The sequence below is a fragment of the Babylonia areolata genome, chromosome 12 (assembly GCF_041734735.1).
Source record: "Babylonia areolata isolate BAREFJ2019XMU chromosome 12, ASM4173473v1, whole genome shotgun sequence".
Taxonomy (NCBI): domain Eukaryota; kingdom Metazoa; phylum Mollusca; class Gastropoda; order Neogastropoda; family Buccinidae; genus Babylonia; species Babylonia areolata.
In genome coordinates, this window is record NC_134887.1 from 25038041 (window position 1) to 25057791 (window position 19751).

The 19751-nt window shown below is 37.6% G+C and overlaps 1 protein-coding gene across 1 annotated transcript in view; it reads right to left on the reverse strand.

Annotated features, from left to right (window-relative positions):
• LOC143288467 (dynein axonemal heavy chain 10-like) overlaps positions 1-19751 on the reverse strand; it is a 180117-nt gene that overhangs the window by 143030 nt on the left and 17336 nt on the right. The window contains exons 12-18 of the mRNA XM_076596989.1: positions 15994-16170; positions 15053-15245; positions 13365-13415; positions 10510-10637; positions 9956-10042; positions 9207-9320; positions 2999-3139 (exon numbers count right to left, since the gene is read on the reverse strand). Coding sequence (XP_076453104.1) covers positions 2999-3139; positions 9207-9320; positions 9956-10042; positions 10510-10637; positions 13365-13415; positions 15053-15245; positions 15994-16170 — 891 coding nt within the window. The remainder of the gene's footprint in view (positions 1-2998; positions 3140-9206; positions 9321-9955; positions 10043-10509; positions 10638-13364; positions 13416-15052; positions 15246-15993; positions 16171-19751) is intronic.

Here is a 19751-nt window from a genome sequence, read left to right on the forward strand (position 1 = left end):
CGCATGGGCAAGCATGTCCCCTAGTGGTCTACCTTCCTCCCTACCCCTGGGGAGGGCATCCCTAAGTGCCTCGGTCGCCATAGGATCCGAGACGGAAGAGGCATGCCACGTGGGGGGCGCGTGAGCCAATGTCACGGCCGCCGCCACGGACGCATCGCACATAGGGCCCAGTCTAGCGTGCGGATCCAAAGCCAGTGTATGGTGTTGTTTTCCAAAGGGGTTATGGCACATTCCCAGTATGTGTAATTGAAGGGGTTATGGCACATTCCATTGCTGACATGGGAAAAGTGATAGAGGAGATCGATTTGGGTGTCCTACCGACTGGCAGGGCCGAGAAACGCGGATCGCGTCGACTTCGTTCGCGAATTGAAAAGGAAAGCATCAATGGCACCACTGACCTGAGTATGGGATAATGTACCCCTAGAAGTCGCCGGAGAGGGTGCAGGAGGTGGTGGAGGTCTGGAGTCGACCGGAGGAAGCGAAGGAAGTGGGGGAGGCGTCGGGTTGGCGTTGTTGAGAGGGCCAGAAATAGAGGGCCCAGAGTGTCCGCGAATCGATATCGATCGCGCCTTAATTTTAGCCCGATATCCCAATCGAACCATATAATTATGTGACCTGGTTCGAGGCAAAATTTGACAAAAAACAAGAACGCCAGAGAATCGACAGACAGACAAAAAATACGAAAAAACTTAGCCGTATAGAGAGCACAGGACAGGAGTCATAATGGCTGCCGGAAAAAGAGGGCGTTAGCCAGCGGGACAAAGGGGAGGTTACCTACTTCCGGGAGGTTATCAGCCGTAGTTTCATTTTCTCTGCATAGGCGGATAGTAGTTTGCACAGGCAGGAATGTCAGACCCCTGCCGGAGTCTGCACTAGTTGGGTCACGGTTAAGTATGTGTAATTAAACGAGCTTTTAACAAGTTCATGTATCATTTCTGTGCATTACAACAATTAATATGACGTGATATGTAATACAATTGTAACAGTAAAGTAACTGAAAATCCTGAATTCCCAACTATATAAAAATCATCTATAGAATCTGCTCCTAAAGATTTGTTATGTCAAAATTCAAGAGAAAACTCAACCAACAGCTCCTGTGTCGGCGCTGCTTGGCGGTGCTTTTGACACTTATGACTGGCAATGAAATACTTTGTTTATACCAACTACAACCCAATTATACATGTATGATATGAATCAGATTAATAACAGAAATGTATACATCTACGAAACACGCTATAAAAATGTCTAGGTATTGTAAAAACATATTTTGCTCAAATCAGCATTGACGAATTCCAGTGGCTTGAAGAAGAGAGTTTTGTGGGGCTGAAATGCTGTCAGACATTTCGTACTATCGCATGCCTATAACTTAGGTGTACACAGAAAGCGACACACGAGAAGAAAGCTTAATCATTTACATTTTAATGCACAATCTAAATTCCATGGCAACTATATTGATTTATAGAAAACGAAGGTATTTTGTATGTTTCAACTGAGTGGATTTTGAAGATCGCGCCAAAATCAATTCACATAAATATTAATTTAAAAGAGTTATAGGCTTTCTGGCCAAATGGTATCATTACAGTTGAGAAGTATGAAGTCCAATAACATAAAACTATAATCTCATCTATAAGGAAGTGTTTATAATGTAACAAATTGATGAAAAAATCATACAGCTCCTTGTAAAGGGAGATAACTTGTGACTGATTTACCAACTTCCTCAGTAACCTTCGGTGAGTCACAAAAATCGTCTGCTAAGCCAACCCAGCTACACGTCATTAATTTCTGCATGCAAACAGATTTTGTTCCTTTCTTTGAGGCTTTTAGAGCCCTGTGGTGATCTGCACATACCAATCATCATGAGCAAATCTCTGGTCTGTAAATGTAGTTTGGTCTGTGTGTGTGTGTATGTGTGTGTGTGTGTGTTTTCGTTACTTCAGTCAGCCACAAATCAAGATTTACCTTTACATATCATTCTGGCTGTCTATGACTGTTCCTATTTTGTTGTATGGTGCAGAAATATGGGGTTATAAAAATGTAGATATACTTGAAAAATTAGAATTGAAATTTTTGAAACATTTGTTCAAACTGAACAGAAATACTATGACCCAAATTGTTCATGGAGAAACTGGTATTTATCCAATTAGTGTGTTAGTGAAAATGAGATTAGTTCAATTTTGGACCAGCTTAGTGATATCAAACACAGAAAAATATTCTGGGAAAATATATTTGATATTACTTGACTTATATTGAAATGGTATTTATTCTTCAAAATGGATGAGTTGTATCAGACAAATTTTAATAGAAGCAGGGTATGACTGTGTTTCGGATGCTCAATTCTTCTTGGAGAGCGAATCTTTCTGCAAGAATGTCAACACTGCTTTGAAAGATAGTTTTCAAAATCTATGGAGACATACTCTAGAGGCAAGTAGTAAATGTTTGTTTTATCGAAATTTCAAAAGTGGATTTGGTAGAGAAAAATATATGTCAAATGCCTGATAATTACATTATCAGATTCTTCAGATTTCAAAGTAGCAATCATAAGCTGGAAATAGAAACAATGAGACACAAAGGCATACCATGAGAGTTACGGCTTTGTAAGGTTTGTAACATGTCTGTGATTAGGGATGAGTTTCATTTTATAATGGAATGTCCCAATTATGATCAGTTACGAAATAGATATGTTCCTAAAAAATATTTGTCTCCAAAATCGGTTTTTAATTTTTGTAATATGGTCAAAGGAGGCAAAAAAGTCATTTTAGCTGTAAGATGATTATATTTTGCAAATGTTGCCTAGCTATACTTTTGGAGTTAAAAGACATTTGTGTTTTCTCAACTTTTATGTGACATTATTGTGTATTAGGAAATGTTTGTTCTGGACAATAAAAGATTATTTTGCAGTAATCCTCCAAACTCCAATAGGAGTGAAAGGATCATTAAAACTTGAAACTTGAGTGTGTGTGTGTGTGTGTGTGTGTGTGTGTGTGTGTGTGTGTGTTACCTTGCAACCAGGCAGGGTGTCTGGGGCTTTTGGTGCAGGAAACTTGAACAAGTTGCAGTTCTCAATCATGTTCAGCCTCTGGTTGATGTCACGGGCATTTTTCTGAATCTGGTTCACAAGGGACTCAAACTTGGCCATTGCCTGCAAAACAAATAGAAAGTGTTTCTGTGTTTAGCCAAACAATGACATTTCTTAATATGTTGTATTTACAACTTTAAAAACCAAGTTCATGATATCTGCTTTGTTATGATGTCTCTGAACAAAATTCTCATCATCTGTTTTTTGTTAAATCATTTTTTAACACGTACCAATAATCAACAACAAACAGTGCCTATAAAGTGCTGGTGAAAAATCCCTGGGATCCCACTTAGCTCTGGCTTCACCGACAGGCTGTCATGATTCAAGGGAAACTATTACTGGCTGCAAGACATGGGAAAGGAATCTAGTGCCAGTTGCATTGCTTGGTTTTTGACAGTTACATGTGACTAAATGCCTACATTGACCGAACTACGCCACTGGTCAGTTCCATACTACACACAGTTAGTAGCGGGTTACGACCATACTAGGCACTTCCGTCCGAGCAATGCAACTGGCCCCTGCTCTGTTGATATATTTTACACTGAGCAGCAGTGTCCTTGTACCACTGTTTACTTTGACCCACACATACTACCTCTCATACCATTTCAAACAAGGGTCATAATTCAATCTCCCATGCCTCTCTCTCTCTCTCTCTGATGACACGAACATCCAAGGACAAAGTTTGTAATGATTTTGGAAAGTATTTGTTAAATTTGTGTAAATGCTTTGATTTATGTATACTTAATGGCAGTATTGAAGGTGATGTTGATTTCGGTAATTACACATACATCTCACCGAGTGGATGTAGTGTTGTTGATTACTTTATTGTTTCCCATACCTTGCTAAAATTATGTAAACAGTTGAACGTATCACCAAGAATTGAGTCGAAACACATGCCTGTTGAACTTTATTGTGGAAATGTTACTTTTGAAACCGAGCAAAATGCGACAGCAAATGTTATAAGAATTGAAAAACTGAGATGGGATCCCGAAAAAGTAAACGACTTCCTTGGTAAATTGTCTGAAGCTGAATTCAAGAACAACTTGGAAAAGGCTACAAATCTAATTAACACTGATGTTAATGAAGCAATTAGTTGTGTTAACAAAGCATTGTATAATGCAAGCTCCTGTATGAAAAAAATAATCACTGTGGGGAGAGAAAAAACAGACTCTTGGTTTGATTCTGAGTGCAAAGACTCAAAACGCGAACTCCCCCGAGATTTGCGTAAGTTGTATAACGTTAAAACAGCATGTAACAAGGCCAGAGCAAGAAGCGGTGGGAGGGAACACCAAGTAGGAGATGGCGGTAGCGAGGACAGCATGCAGTTAGATGAGGAAAAAAGAGTGAGGGAACAATACAATCAAAAGCGAAGGGAATATAAAGAACTGTTAAGGATAAAGCGAAAGGCCCATCGTGAAAAAGTTGTGAAATCATTACATGAAAATATCAGTAATTCAAAAGAATTTTGGGGCAAGATAAAATCCTTCACAAATAAAGCTACGATAAGTAATTCTATTAGCAAGGACGAATGGTTCCAGCACTTCTCTGAAATCTTCCAATCAGATGTTTGTCAGGAAGTTGTAAATGAAAATGTTTTAAATCAGCCAGAAACACAACCTGGTGATGAACATGACCAGTATGATACTGATGTTCTTGAAAAAGACATAACTGAAGGCGAAGTATTCGCAGCTATTCGTGCTCTGAAAAACGGAAAAGCTGCAGGCCCCGATGGCATAATAGGGGAGGTTTTCAAACACGCAGCTCTTGTTATTGTGCCATTTCTGGTTATACTTTTCAACAAACTGTTCACCTCAGGTATATATCCATCCCAGTGGACAGAAGCGGTTATTCAGCCACTTCACAAGAAAGGTGATAAGAACTCTCCCGACAATTATAGGGGTATATCCCTTTTGAATGTTTGCAGTAAACTTTATAGCCACATTTTAAACCAACGACTTAGTAAGTGGATTGAAGAGAACAGTGTTATAAATGAAAGTCAGGCAGGTTTTAGGAAGAAATACAGTACAATCGATCATGTCTTTACTCTGTTTGCAATGGTTCAAAAACAACTGTCTTATCATAAGAAATTATATGCCGCATTCATAGATTTTAGAAAAGCATTTGATTCAGTTGTACAAATAAATTTGTGGAATGTCCTTAAAAAAAGAGGTATACACGGAAAAATGTATAATGCAATAACTAGCATGTATCATGTTGTGAAAGCCAGAGTTAGAGCAGGCGGTGAATTAAGTAATGCTTTCATGTGTCCCACAGGCCTTAAACAAGGTGAAGTGTGCAGTCCTGTCTTATTTTCTTTATTTATCAACGAACTAGCATCTGAGATTATTAACAAAGGAAAGCATGGTGTTCAGCTGATACCTGATGTACTAAAAATACTTATTCTTATGTTTGCTGATGACATAATTCTGATATCTGACTCTGTAACTGGTCTGCAAAATCAGCTGAATGTGCTATATGATACGGCCATGAATCTTGGCTTGATTGTGAACCTTGACAAGTCTAACGTTGTTGTGTTTAGAAATGGTGGGTACTTATCGGAAAATGAAAGGTGGTTTTATGGAAAAGCAAAAATGACAGTTGTAAACATGTATAAGTATCTAGGTGTCATTTTGTCAACAAAACTAACTTTTTCCCATACATTACATGATATGGCTGGCAGGGCAAAAAAGGGGGTGATTAGTATTTTCAAGTTATTCCGATCAGTTGGTGAAAAATGCCCAAAAATATTTTTTAAACTATTTGATGCGCAAATTCAACCAATGCTTAGTTACGGGGCGGAAGTTTGGGGTCTGATTGCAAATCTTGATGCAATAGAGAAAGTGCATACATTTGCGCTAAAACAGTTCTTGAATGTGAGTGTTAGAACACCAAATGCAATGGTTTATGGTGAACTGGGCAGATTTCCCTTGTATATTAATATATACTTGAGGTGCATCAAGTACTGGCTAAGAATTGTCAAAATGCCAGAACATCGGTTACCACTGAAAGCATATAAAATGTTACTATTTATCCATCAGCAGAATCGGAATACATGGGCCACATCTGTTTGTTTCTTGTTACATAAATATGGATTTCAGGAGGTTTGGGAGAATCAGGGGGTGGGAAATGAAAAAGAATTTCTAAGCACATTAAAAAACAGACTGGTAAATGAATACAAAGAACGTTGGTCTTTACAGCTATCAGACAGTGAGCGTTTCTCACTATATCGTACTTTTAAAAGTAGTCTTGTACTATCACCATTTTTGTTGGAGCTGAAACATATTCAAGCCAGAATTAGCTTAACACGTTTACGACTTGGTGTGTCACAACTCAATACACATAAATTACGTTTTAAACGTAATGTAACAGATGATGAGCTGTCTTGTCCTTTCTGTGATTTTCAAAAAGAAACAGAAGTTCACTTTGTGTTACAATGCCCTCAATATGCTGACCTGAGACAACAGTATATCCCCTCTAAGTATTATAATACTCCGTCCTTGTTTAATATGACATTGCTTTTTGCAAGTGAAAACAAATCATTGGTTATGCGCTTGGCTATATTCCTAGACAAAGCTTTGAAAGTTCGTTGCTTATAGTGTTATGTTTGTGTTGCGCCTATGCATTTACCTGTAACCACCCCTATTGACATGGGCCAATGGCCTTTTCATTAAAACATTTCAGTGTTCAGTGTTCAGTGTTCTCTCTCTCTCTCTCTTGTGTGTTGTGTTGTGCTGTGTTGTGTTGTGTTGTGTTGTGTGCTCTGTGTGTGTGTGTGTGTGTGTGTGTGTGTGAGAGAGAGAGAGAGAGAGAGAGAGAGAGAGAGAGAGTCAAACAGTTTAGTCATCTGAACTTTACATACTATCCCTGGTACCCACATTGAACTATCTACCTCATTTTATTTTCACTGATATATTATGAGCATATTTCTCTATTTCAAATGATGAATGCTGCATTTTATTACTCAGTTACTTAAATACATGTTCTCCATCTGTCTGATCCAAACACACATGCACACACACACACACACACACACACACACACACACACACACACACACCTGCTCACTCCCTCTCATTCCTTCTCGCACAGGCTAAACTGAAATTCCAGACATCAGCAGCTTGATGCCCCATGACCTGGCTGGCAGGGTACTTTTGCTGTCAGTGTTTACTTCAAAATGACAATGGCTGGCTGGCAGGGTACTTGTGCTGTCAGTGTTTACTTCAAAATGATAACGGTTGCTAAACTTAGAACCAACAGAAAGCAAATATGGATTGGATTGACCCCCCTCTGTCTCTTTGACTGACAAATTCTAAATTCAAAGTTGGCAAAAGCAGAAGTCTTTTCTGAAACTAGCTAAGCTGAGAGATTTTGTAGTCTGTTTCTTATTCGGATGTTAGGGCAACATAAAAAATATACCTATACAAACTTATAGCTGTGTTTGTGGCCTGTCCAAGGGAAGACAGGAGATGAGACAAGAGATGATCTGGCTTCAAAAGTGAACTTTAACAGTGTTTGCTCTTCTGCCACAAGCATTAGCTTTGAAGTTTACAGGTTTCCAAAACTTAATGATAATAATAACATACTCACATAGCACACTATCCAGAAATAGCACAGTATCAGGAAATCTGATCTTTGTGTTCTACATGGTTTTATACATAACACATTACATCAGTGTTATACATACACACTAAATGTGACTAACAAACTACACACACACACATATATAAACACAATGCATACACACACACACACACACACATACACACACACACACACACACTCACAAGCACATTTGTACACACACATTCATGTGTGTACACATACATATATGTACATACATAATCAAGCACACCACACACACAGAAGTATACACTGTTTGGATAGACCTGCCATAATAAAACTTAATGCTGCAAGAACAGATGAGTTTTAAGGCCAGATCTGGAAGAGGTGAGGGTGTCAGTGTCAGAGGTTTTCAGGGAGTCTGTTCCAAGTCTTTGGGTCTTGAAAAGAAAATGATATATGCCTATAGGTCTTAGTTCTGATGTTAAGTATGCTTTGAAACCCAGTATCAGAAGAAGAGCAGAGCTTGCAAGATGAAGTATACGAGTAGATATGGAGGAGTTCAGAACAATACTCTGTTCCAGACCCACTGACTGCAGAAAATGTCAGAGTAGATAGTTTGTAACAGTGGAAAGACTGGAGGAGAGGAAAAACATGGTCAGATTTAGAAGCTATGCAAATGAGTCTGACAGCTCTGAGTTTGTTTAAGTGTGTCCAACTTGGGAAGGCTGGCCAAAAGAGAACTGCAGTAATCCATTCCTGAGAGAAAAAAAAATTGCACACAACTGTTTTGGTTGCATCAGCAGAGATGCAGTGGCAGATAAAACTGATCCTATGCATTTCCAGATAGGCAATTTCATAGATGTTTGAAATGTGCTGTTGGAAGACTGGTCAACACAGCTGCTGCATACAGCATGAAAAGAACTGGACCCAGGACAGACAGACCCCTGTGCGACATTGTATCTCAAGGCAGATACACTGGAGTATCTACCATTCACACATACTTTCTGTGTATGATCTGTCAGGTAAGATGTAATCCATTTTAGTGCAGTCACAAATACCACATGGAAGTTTGAAGTCTGTTCTAGAAGACAGAGTGGTTGATGGTGTCAAAGACTGCTGACAAGTCTATAAGAGCAAGAACAGATATTCTATCATCATCAGCTGACTGGGATTGCTGTCTTCACTTTACAAAGTGTCCAAACCCTTTTTGTCATGAGAGGTAAAACCCTCTTTAGAATGCGCTCCAACTGGTCCAGCTAACAAATCATTATTGATAAAAAAATTGGTCTCCCACCTGACAAATGTTCACTTAAATAGTATGTTTATAATCCAGACACATTAAACTAACCATTCAGTTTGTTTATGTTCAATGTACCCAACTCCAATGAAGAAAAAACTGAAATACATGCACGACATCAGTGAACGTCTTACAGGTACTATGGCAAAATGTTTTGCAGGATGTCAGCTGATGTCTTATAGGCACTCAACTGGTTAATTCAAAGTCAAGGTGACATATAAAACAATAGTTCAGTCTCAAATGGAAAAAAAGCAAAAAAACCAAACTCACTGATTCACACTTGACGACAAAGTCATTGATACCCAGTGAGTTCCAGTTGAGACGTTTAGCACCAGGACGAAGCATGCGTCGCAGCTCCCGCATGTGTTCCTCCAGAAGTTGGGCCTGAAATGTATCGCAACACACCATCATCCAAAACTTACATTATACACCACAGCTCTTCACCTGAAATGTATCCCAACACACCATCATCCCAACACACCATCATCCCAAAATTACATTATACATCACAGCTCTTCACCTGAAACGTATCCCAACACACCATCATCCCAACACACCATCATCCCAAACTTACATTATACATCACAGCTCTTCACTTGGTCACAACATCCACCATTTGCATAAACTTGACATATTCCACTGAGAGTTCATTCTTTCTGTGTATACCAAACAGCAGTATACAACACAAGAACATGGAATTTTTTTACATACCTCAATGGCCCTAACTCTACAATGTAAAACATGTCTGAGACACACAAACAATATACATAGTCAGTCTAATAACATACACATACACAAACACATGCACATGTGTACGCGCACACATGCACATGCACACGCACACACACACACACACACACCACACATAACACACATACTACTCTAGCAGCAATGGAGAAGAACAAGACAAACTATGTCATATCGCCAAGGGATGTTTCTGACTCTCCACACCAGTATGCTGACCACTGCACTAGCTTGTTCTCTCTCTCTCTCTCTCTCTCTCTCTCTCTCTCACCCACCTCAGCATGATCCAGGGAGGACAGCAAGGAATGGTAGCGATGCAACATCCGACTCAAGCCAGAGACATACTTCACATATTTCTCTTCCTGTTAAGAAAATACAGAATAGCTTAATATCCCTCATTATCAAATTATCAATATATAATAATACTAATATGCAAAAAAAAAAAAAAAAAAATCAATAATGCAAACTGATGCTCACACCTCCTACAGGGGGCTTGTGGTGTTTACAATGAAAGATATACACATAAATACACATGCATTCAGGTACAATATACCACACACAAACAAGCATGTGCACACAAACACATAAACCAAACACATGTGCATACATACACAAACAGCCAGCAGAAGGTCAAGAAACACATTAGTCAATAAGATAGAAGGCAGAATGGATGCAAATCAGACAATACACATTCTTTATTTTTTCCAACAAATATAGTGTGCCAAAGAGTTTACTTTCTAGTCCATTACATCATGAGACATTCTGGTCAGGCAAAATGCACATTTTTTTTTACACACACACACACACACACACACACACACACACCTACCTGGAGTGCAACATTGCGGGCCAGCTCTGGAACAGAGAATCCCAACATCTCCATGTATTTGGTCTCTGCTATGATCTCTCCCAGCTTCGGGTCAAAGTCTACCACATACTTGATGTCCACAGGATTGACTGAAACACACACACATCCACTTTATTTCTCTGTTCTGTGCTTATTGCTCAGTTCAGAATTTCCATGTGTTTGATTTTATCTAATTTACATTTATAAACAAAATATTTGCAAATAAAAAGATGTAATAAAGGTTTCAACTGTTTTGGTGTTTTAATTATTTCCAAACAGAACTAATTCTAGTTACAGTTACAGTATTCAGATCTGCTTTTTAAGACTGTGTCATCACATCACTAACAGAAAGAAACATTAAAATTAAAATTCTATGAGCATTCATTAGCAAATCTTTTTCTTCACTGAAGACCATGCAACAAGATTCATTCTGTCAGTCTCAACACCAACAGTCCACAGACAGCCATCAAAGACAAGTTACTGGAAAGGCCACTGGTGCCACTCACTTCAGTGGTGCTGTTTTATGTCTTTTCTAAATCAACATAGAAGACACCACTTTCTACATCCCTGCTGATGACAATAACTGCTTATTTGCAAAGCCAGACTGAGTGAGTGTCCTTGCCAGTGTGAAGATTGTCATCATACCCATCTAACAACAATCCCAAAGAATCTGCTGAACATCTTGATAACAACTCTACACAGGCATGGAAATATAGAAAAAAGTATCACCAAGGTCACACTGACAGCAAGGTATGAAAGAACCACAGAATAATGATCCATTTTTCATTTTATTTCATGAAGACCAATACAGAAAACAGTAATAATGCTGATGATATCAAAATCTTTTTGGTTTAGCACTAAATGACAAAATATGTGGAGGTTTTTGACTCACTTGTGTAAACAAAGTGAGTCTATATTTTACCCCGGTGTTCGGTTGTCTGTGTGTGTGTGTGTGTGTGTGTCTGTGTCTGTGTCTGTGTGTCATTGGTAAACTTTAACATTGCCATTTTCTCTGCAAATACTTTGTCATTTGACACCAAATTTGGCATAAAAAATAGGAAAAATTCAGTTCTTTCCAGTCATCTGGTTTAAAACAATATTTCACCTCTGGGATGAGCACAAAAATTTTTAAAAAGAAGCCAAATTATATGCAAACTGAATTTACTGGGGTTTTTTGTGTTTTTTTTAATTCTCTAAACTTGGCACTTTGATCTGATATTCTGACACAACAACAAGAGCAGTCATTTATATCATTTTTTGTTCAAACAGGAACTTCTTTTGCTAAGCATGGAAGTTATATTTATTTTGCGAGTCTTTGGTGCAGATAGTTAAAAAGGGAAATTAATCTGTAATTAATATGCTACGGGGCTTAATTTGCTTTAAACTGATCTTTCTCATCTTAAACATTACATTTTGAAATTATTCTCAATACATAAAAAGCTTTCACTATGTTCATTCGCCCAAGTGGTCTTTTTCGGAAAATACTAAAATCAATACGACGAGTGGACTTTATATATCTACTGGTTGAGCCCTGAAGGTCATGGGCAAAAATCAATTGCGTACACATATTTATACATATTCAAAGCGCGTGCCTATATTCTTCGCAAACGCAAACGACGCCATTTTATTTCAAGTTGTTGACCTGCCCGTTCAATCATATATTCAATCAACAATACATGATAACATGTGATGGAAAGTTGGAGAAGGAGACCGTTAAATATTTATTCAGAGAAAGATTTGTGAACGCCTCATCACTTACTGGATTAAGCCCCAAACTGCCATAAAAATATCCACAGAATCAGTTGGAATTCACAGTGAAAAATAATAAACAATGAGAGTTAATACCCTTGAATTGATGAAACGTAAAAATTTCCAGTCTTGACTTTTCTCAAAATGAAGTCCTTTTCACTTCATACGACGTTTAGAAGTACTTGTACTTGGCTCTACATGTTATTACTTTAACAAAATACTCAATTTTCATATCAACTTTATAACTATAAAACTAGACTGAACATAAAAGAGAAATTGAATTGACCATGTCAACCGGGTGTAACTAAACTTGTACATCTATCTACATCTAGAGAAGATGGCTAAATGTCGCAGTGTGATTGTAGCGATAGCCACGTCTCCTTTACTACGGACTTTAAAAGAATTTTTAATTGCCCTTAAGGATTTTTTGAATGCCCAAGATACACCAGAATAATATGATTTAAACAGTGTTCTCACTGCGAATACCGCAATTGATTTATCGCCCTTTAAAAAAGCATGTTTAAATATTATATTTTTGAACGTCAGTTAAGGAGCCAAGATAGTGTAATGGGTAAGACAGTTTCTTCTAACCCGAACACACGGGATTCGAATCTGCCGTTAGGACTTTTTTTTTTTTTTCTTTTTCTTTTAACCGGAAGCTTTATAATAACAAATACAGAACACATTTTAACGGTTAGATTTTTTAAAAGTGTATCACAAGTGAGTCTTGAAGGCCTTGTCTCTCTTGTTTGTTTTTGTTTCATTTTGGTTGTTTCTTGGTTGTGTTTATCAAGCAAAAACGCAACCTTCATATTCACTATTAGAACAAATATAGTTCAGTTGAGATTACCTGCATAATAAACACAAATCTTATATGCTATGTGAAATTCCGACATGTAGTCAGTGTCTGCCACACTGATTAAATTTTCATTTTAAAAATATAATCATTTCCACCAAATCTACTTCTGAACAACTGGGTCTTACAGACAAAGCAAGAGTATCCATACATTTGACTTAAACAAAACACTAAAGAAGTGAAACATAAATTCTCACTAAACAAAGAACAAACAGAAAACAGTGTACAGTACCTAGATCACCAAATGCCACAACACCTTCTCCCTCGCCATGCTGGATCACAGCTGTACAATACAGTGAAGGTTGGTCAGTATATCATATATATATATATATATTATATATATAGAGAGAGAGAGACAGAGAGAGAGAGAAAGGATTTACAAATATATATTCATGTTACAAAGTCATTTTATATGGTAATAAATTAGATGAAAAGTGTTCTCATAAAAACAACAACAGAACAACAACAAAGAGTATATAAAGCATAAAAAATACATTCATGTTACAAATTCATTTAAAATAGTATATATATATATATATATATATATATATATATATATATATATATATATACATATGTATATATATATATATTCTACTGTATTTCTCAGTGTGAAATTAAGACCGCTCTCCCCAGGGACAGCAAGTTGCTACACGGAGAGTGCCACCCTTTTCTTTCTTTTTTTTCCAGCCTATATTTTAAATAGTAAAATGATTTAGATATAAAATGAAAAATGTTCTCATATAAAATAGTGTACTTAAAGTATCAAAAACAAAATATTATTATAAAGTCGTCTTATAAAGAAAATATAACAGATATAGTCTGAAAAATATTTCATATAAAACAAGTTCCACACTATGTTCACCAATCATATCTGTATCTGCAGTATTGAAATAAGTACCAAATAATTAAATGGTAATAATGTAGGCATTTACAAAAGCAGAAATGTGTCCTTATTCAAAGGTCCCCAGAACATGGTTTTAAACTTTGCAGTTATGCAAAATCACTCTGAAATGCAAAATCAATCAAGCAAAATCACTTTGAAATACAAAATCAAATGTTATTTGAAATTATAAAAATGCATGAAACTGCATAGATTCATGCTGATTCAGTCATATTTAACAAAAAGCACACTGATATCTGGTGAGTTTCATCTGGTGCCATGAAATATCACTCAAAAGGCCACACACTCATACACAAGTCAACATCTTAATGAGCACTGTACCTCCCTTTCTGTTCTCTCTCTTTCTCTCAGGGAGCTGGGTGCCAATCAAAGATGCATGCATGCACACATACATGAGTCAAAGGCTTCATGGAGTGTATAAGTGTAAACAATTTATCTTTCTCTTTCAGATGTCATGGGAAGATATGAGAACTCTCAAAGCCAGAAAAAGGTCAAATAATGCAAAATGTAATAACATGTAATTTGAAGCTCAGAAAAGTGCTGCTTCAACAATGTTTTTTTTTCAGATATAAAAACGTGTCTGCTCACACCATCTCAAAGAACATGAATCAAAAGGTAGTTGAAAACAATAAAGTTTGTATTTGTTACCAACATACACCCTGGAAGGCTGCTCTGACACATTTCAAAGCATTTTTGCACCAGAAAACCATGTGCTTGGAACCTTTAAACATGTGTGTGTTCTACCATTATGTCTTGATTTGTTTTTAAGTCCCAAGTTTCAGGCAACAGTGTGAAGAACAAATTATTGTGCCCTGAATCCAGCGTGCATCCAGCCTTTGTGTGACAAGTAAACAATATTATGCCTTGGTCATGTTGAGTTAGATTGTCAAAAAGAGTTGTTATCAGACAGACATACATTTTTGAATGTTGCTTGCAGAAAAAAAACAACTTCTCCATCCCCTATCCTTTTCCTGTCCCTTCATAATCCACCCGTGTTATAAGGAAAGTTCACTGACCCACATCATCCCCGGTGTCCTCAGGCACCTGAGAGGCATGAATGGCCATGGCCGCACTGACTGCTGGCTTGATCAGCAAGTTGCGCTTCAGCAAGGAGGGCAGCACCTGTTCCACAGTTTCCTTCCACATCTCGTACTTGGTGTCCTCATACAGTTTCATGCTCTTTCCCACGCTCAGGTACTTGGCTCGGGTCTGAAAAGTGAACACTGATATCAAAGCATCAAAAGCAGAAATCAAAGGATATTGCTGAGCCCAAAACTGCATGTTAAGGCTGTTCTAAAACTGACTTCCACTCTGTACCAGATGTGACCCTTCAGTTCAAAAAAAAAAAAAAAAAAAAAAAAAGAATGATCCAAATGATTTGGAAGGTCTTTATCATTAAGGTCTTTTCCTGCTTGTCACAAGCCTCAATATCAGTTTAACTGATGAAAGACTTCAGTGATACTTCACAAGTGAGATCTTTCCCAGTGATCTTCACTGGGATGGTGATATATTATTTGTGTTTTGTTTGCGTCATGTTCTTTGTACTTTATCTATGGCATTTTTTTGAGGTTTGTGAATATCATGGTCTCTGTGTTTTGTTCATATCATGTTCTTTGTTCTTTGTCTATAGCATGTCATCTGTGCTCTGTTTATACAATGTTTCTGTGTTTTGTTTATATCACCTTCTTCATTCTTTGCATCATGTTCATCGTGCTTTATTTAATCATGTTCTTTGTGCTTAATCTGTATAAAATTTATCTAATCATGTTCTTTGTGCTTAATCTGTATAAAATTTATTCAATTATGATCTTTGTGCTTTATCTATATATGTTCTTTATGTTCTGTCTGCATCACATGACCTGGTAACACTACAGAACATGACCATCTGTTCTTCTTGTTACTCATGTTCTACAATTTTGAAACAAGCAAACCAGTTCCAGTGAGGGTGACTACTGACCGATTTTCCCATTTCTGATGTCATCATGTCTTCCAGGTTGATGAAGCGGATGATGGTATGTTTGATGCGATGGAAGAGAGATCTGCTCCAGTAGATGGAGCCAGCCACAGGGGGGTTGTTCTTGTTGAGAGGAGGAGTTTCCCGGAACTCAAGGAACAGTGAGTCCATCGTATCCACCTAGAATAAACAAACAAAAGTTTTTATTAAAAAAATAAAAAAAAATTTTAAGAAAAAAAGTTCACAAGACCCTGTTCATATTTCTGCTATGCTTCACATGTCACAAACAATATTTTTTAAACTGCTATAACAATTTCTGGTTCAGATAGCAGTCTATCACAAAACAACACACTGGATTTAAAGACAACATATTTTATCAAAAGAATATATCTATTTTCTTTGGGTGGATAACCAGACAGTAGGAGAGTGCTTTTCTACGGTTGTGCTATAAGTCATACTGCAATACTTACTCTTGTTATTTGTGTTGTTGTTTTGCTGAATATGCTGTTTCATTGCAATTGCATTCAATACAACAACATTCCCACTGAAATATATCAACAATATGACTGTCTACAACTGCTTATATCAGAGACTGACAGAAGCTTACAGTTGGTCCAACAGCAGAGTGAGAGCTGTATAATCAAGGGTTTCTCCACAGCAATGAGAATTCATTTTCAGCTTAGTCATTTGTGAAGGACTATGAATATGTCATGAACGTTGCCACAATTGCATGTGTAGCCAGGTTCGCTACAATCTTCGTTGGGCCTGCTTAGCAGACGACTTTTGTGACTCACCGAAGCTTGCTGAGGAAGTCGGCAAATCAGTCACAGGTTATCTCCCTTTACAAGGAGCCATATGATTTTTTCATCAATTTGTTAAATTATAAACACTTTCTCACAGATGAGATTATAGTTTTTATGTTATTGGACTTCAGAAAGATCATACTTCTCAACTGTAATGATATCATTTGGCCAGAAAGCCTATAACTCTTTTAAATTAATACTTATGTGAATAAATTTTGGTGTGATCTTTGAAATCCACTCAGTTGAAACATACAAAATACCTTTGTTTTCTATAAATCAATATAGTTGCCATGGAATTTAGATTGTGCATTAAAATGTAAATGATTAAGCTTTCTTCTCGTGTGTCGCTTTCCGTGTACACCTAAGTTATAGGCATGCGATAGTACGAAATGTCTGACAGTATTTCGGCCCCACAAAACTCTCTCTTCTTCAAGCTACTGGAATTCGTTAATGCCGATTTGAGCAAAATATGTTTTTACAATACCTAGACATTTTTATAGCGTGTTTTGCAGTTGTTTACATTTCTGTTATTAATCTGATTCATATCATACATGTATAATTGGGTTGTAGTTGGATTGAACGAAGTATTTCATTGCTGATCATTAGTATCAAAAGCACCGCCAAGCGGCGCCAACACGGGAGCTGTTGGTTGAGTTTTCTCTTGAATTTTGACATAATAAATCTTTACTCTAGAAGCAGATTCTATAGATGATTTTTATATAGTTGGAAATTTAGGATTTTCAGTTACTTAATTGTTACAATTGTATTACATATCACGATGTATTAATTGTTGTAATGTACAGTTGGTTTTCATGAACTCATTAAAATCTTGTTCATTCAGTGACTCTTTTTGTTTACAGTTTTTAATTACATTATTCTTGTAGAAAATGGTTTAGCTTAAGAAAATGCTCGTCTTTTGCAGTTTTGTGTGATATATAATGTCTATGTTAGTTCCCTGAGCCGAAAGTCAGATGCTGCTAAATTTGGTCAAACAAACACAAGCTTGGCCCCGGCCCCTCAAGGCTCGCGGAGGGCCGGTTTCCTGAGTCGCTTTGCGGCGCTGGCTTTGCGGTTCGGCGGAACTGAATATAAGGAGTGAGTGAGTGCCAGACAAATAGAGAACTCTCCTGGGCTGAAAGAATGAGAGAATAAAAGAAGAAAACCGGCGCACTGCCTTCACGAGTCTACCTTGCCTGGCTGCAGCTCTCTTCTGCTAACACCTTCTACCTGTCTTCACCTTCACAACTTGAACACCACCTTACCACCCCATCACATATGTTTGCAAGCGTACTAACATTCATGTGCAGCTGACTCCAGAACTGCTGAACCAGGATAAGCAGATATGTTGTTGCACGAGTTTTGCATTGGGAAATCATTTTGGGCTTGCATGTTTGAAGTTTGTTGATGACCACCGGCCTATGAGTGGAAATCATGTCAGCACAAAGCTCATTTGTCTGTGGACAATGGTATGTATGAACAGATGTTAATAAAAAATAAATTAACAAATAAATTTTAAAATGAAGTTTAACTCTGTGCTAATAATTTGAAAGAAAAGAAAGAATATTTTTCATGGCACAAGTTGACAGTAGTTTTAGATAGTTAAGCTTTGGTGAAATAGCTAGAGGCTGCTGTCTTAGTTAAATGAAGAACCATTGTTTACAAACTGCTCAAGATATATCTATAATATGCTCTTTTTTTAAAGTAGTTATCAATGGCAGGGTGCAATATAATTGTGTTTGTACTTTGTATTTTTAACTCTCTTTTATGTTTTCGACTGACATGTATAAAGAGAGATAACTGGAAATATTCATTGAATGTGGAGTGTCACTGTGAGGAAAAGGGTGGTAAAAATTTATTTTATGTGGTTGCTTTGACACCTGTTAGCTATTATGTAACTGATGTGAAAGTATGGTTATGAGAGTGATACTTCTACTATTTTTACTTTGTGTGGACATTGTACTATCAATAATGAAGTCCTTTTTGAAGTTGTGGAGGAGAGCGGAAGACTGATACAGATAATATTTCTGAATGGCTACCCTCATGGTTTTGGCTTTTCGCTCCAGGAAATGCTAGTGTGTTATAAAGAGCTTTCATACACCTAGAGGAAGGCAGAGGGCTGCAGCCTACTGTGACATGTTTTCATGTCAAGGTGCAGTGGAGACAGAGCTGTGCTGAGTGACAGTCTGAGAGAGACAGAACTGCAAGGAGCAGGCTGACTAGTTTCGGCTGGGAAGCAGCTGCTACAGCAGACCTGCCCATGGACAAGACAGTCAGACTTCCAGTGGGTTAAGGGTGCTCCCCACATTCTATTCGGAGGTATTTTCATACAATTAAAAGAAAGAGGTGGTGATCTGCGCAGAGAGGATGTCAGAAGCATTCATTGTGTGTCATTGTCTCTACTGATTTTTTTTGTATGTTGTTGTTCATCATACAGTTCAAGATTGAAACATTTCTGTGCCAGCAAACTATAGTCGATGATTGTGTGTATGTGTACAAGTGTGTGTGTGTGTGTGTGTGTTTGTGTGTGTGTGTGTGTGTGTGCACGCGCACGTGTGCGTGCATGCGTGCGTGCATGCGTACGTGCGTGCGTGCGTGCGTGCATGTGTGCGCGCGCGTGTGGTCATCCTACAGTTCAAGACTGAAACATTTCTGTGCCAGCAAATTACAGTCGATGAGTGGGTATGTGTGTGTGTGTGTGTGTGTGTGTGTGTGTGTGTGTGGATGCTTAGTTAAGTTGGCTGAGGGGAGCTAACTTAGTATTAATAAATTTTTTTGCTCAATCCGTTGTTTGTCTTAGTCTGTGGTGTGAGTGAGGGAGAACACGCAACCATTGATTTTATACAATAGTTTTGACATTTCCCTAGAATTAATGTTCTCATTGCAACATGGTCCATGACAGAATATAAGACTAACAGGCAAGATTGCACTGGCTCTTAGTGCTGCAGCCTTGGAGCTAGT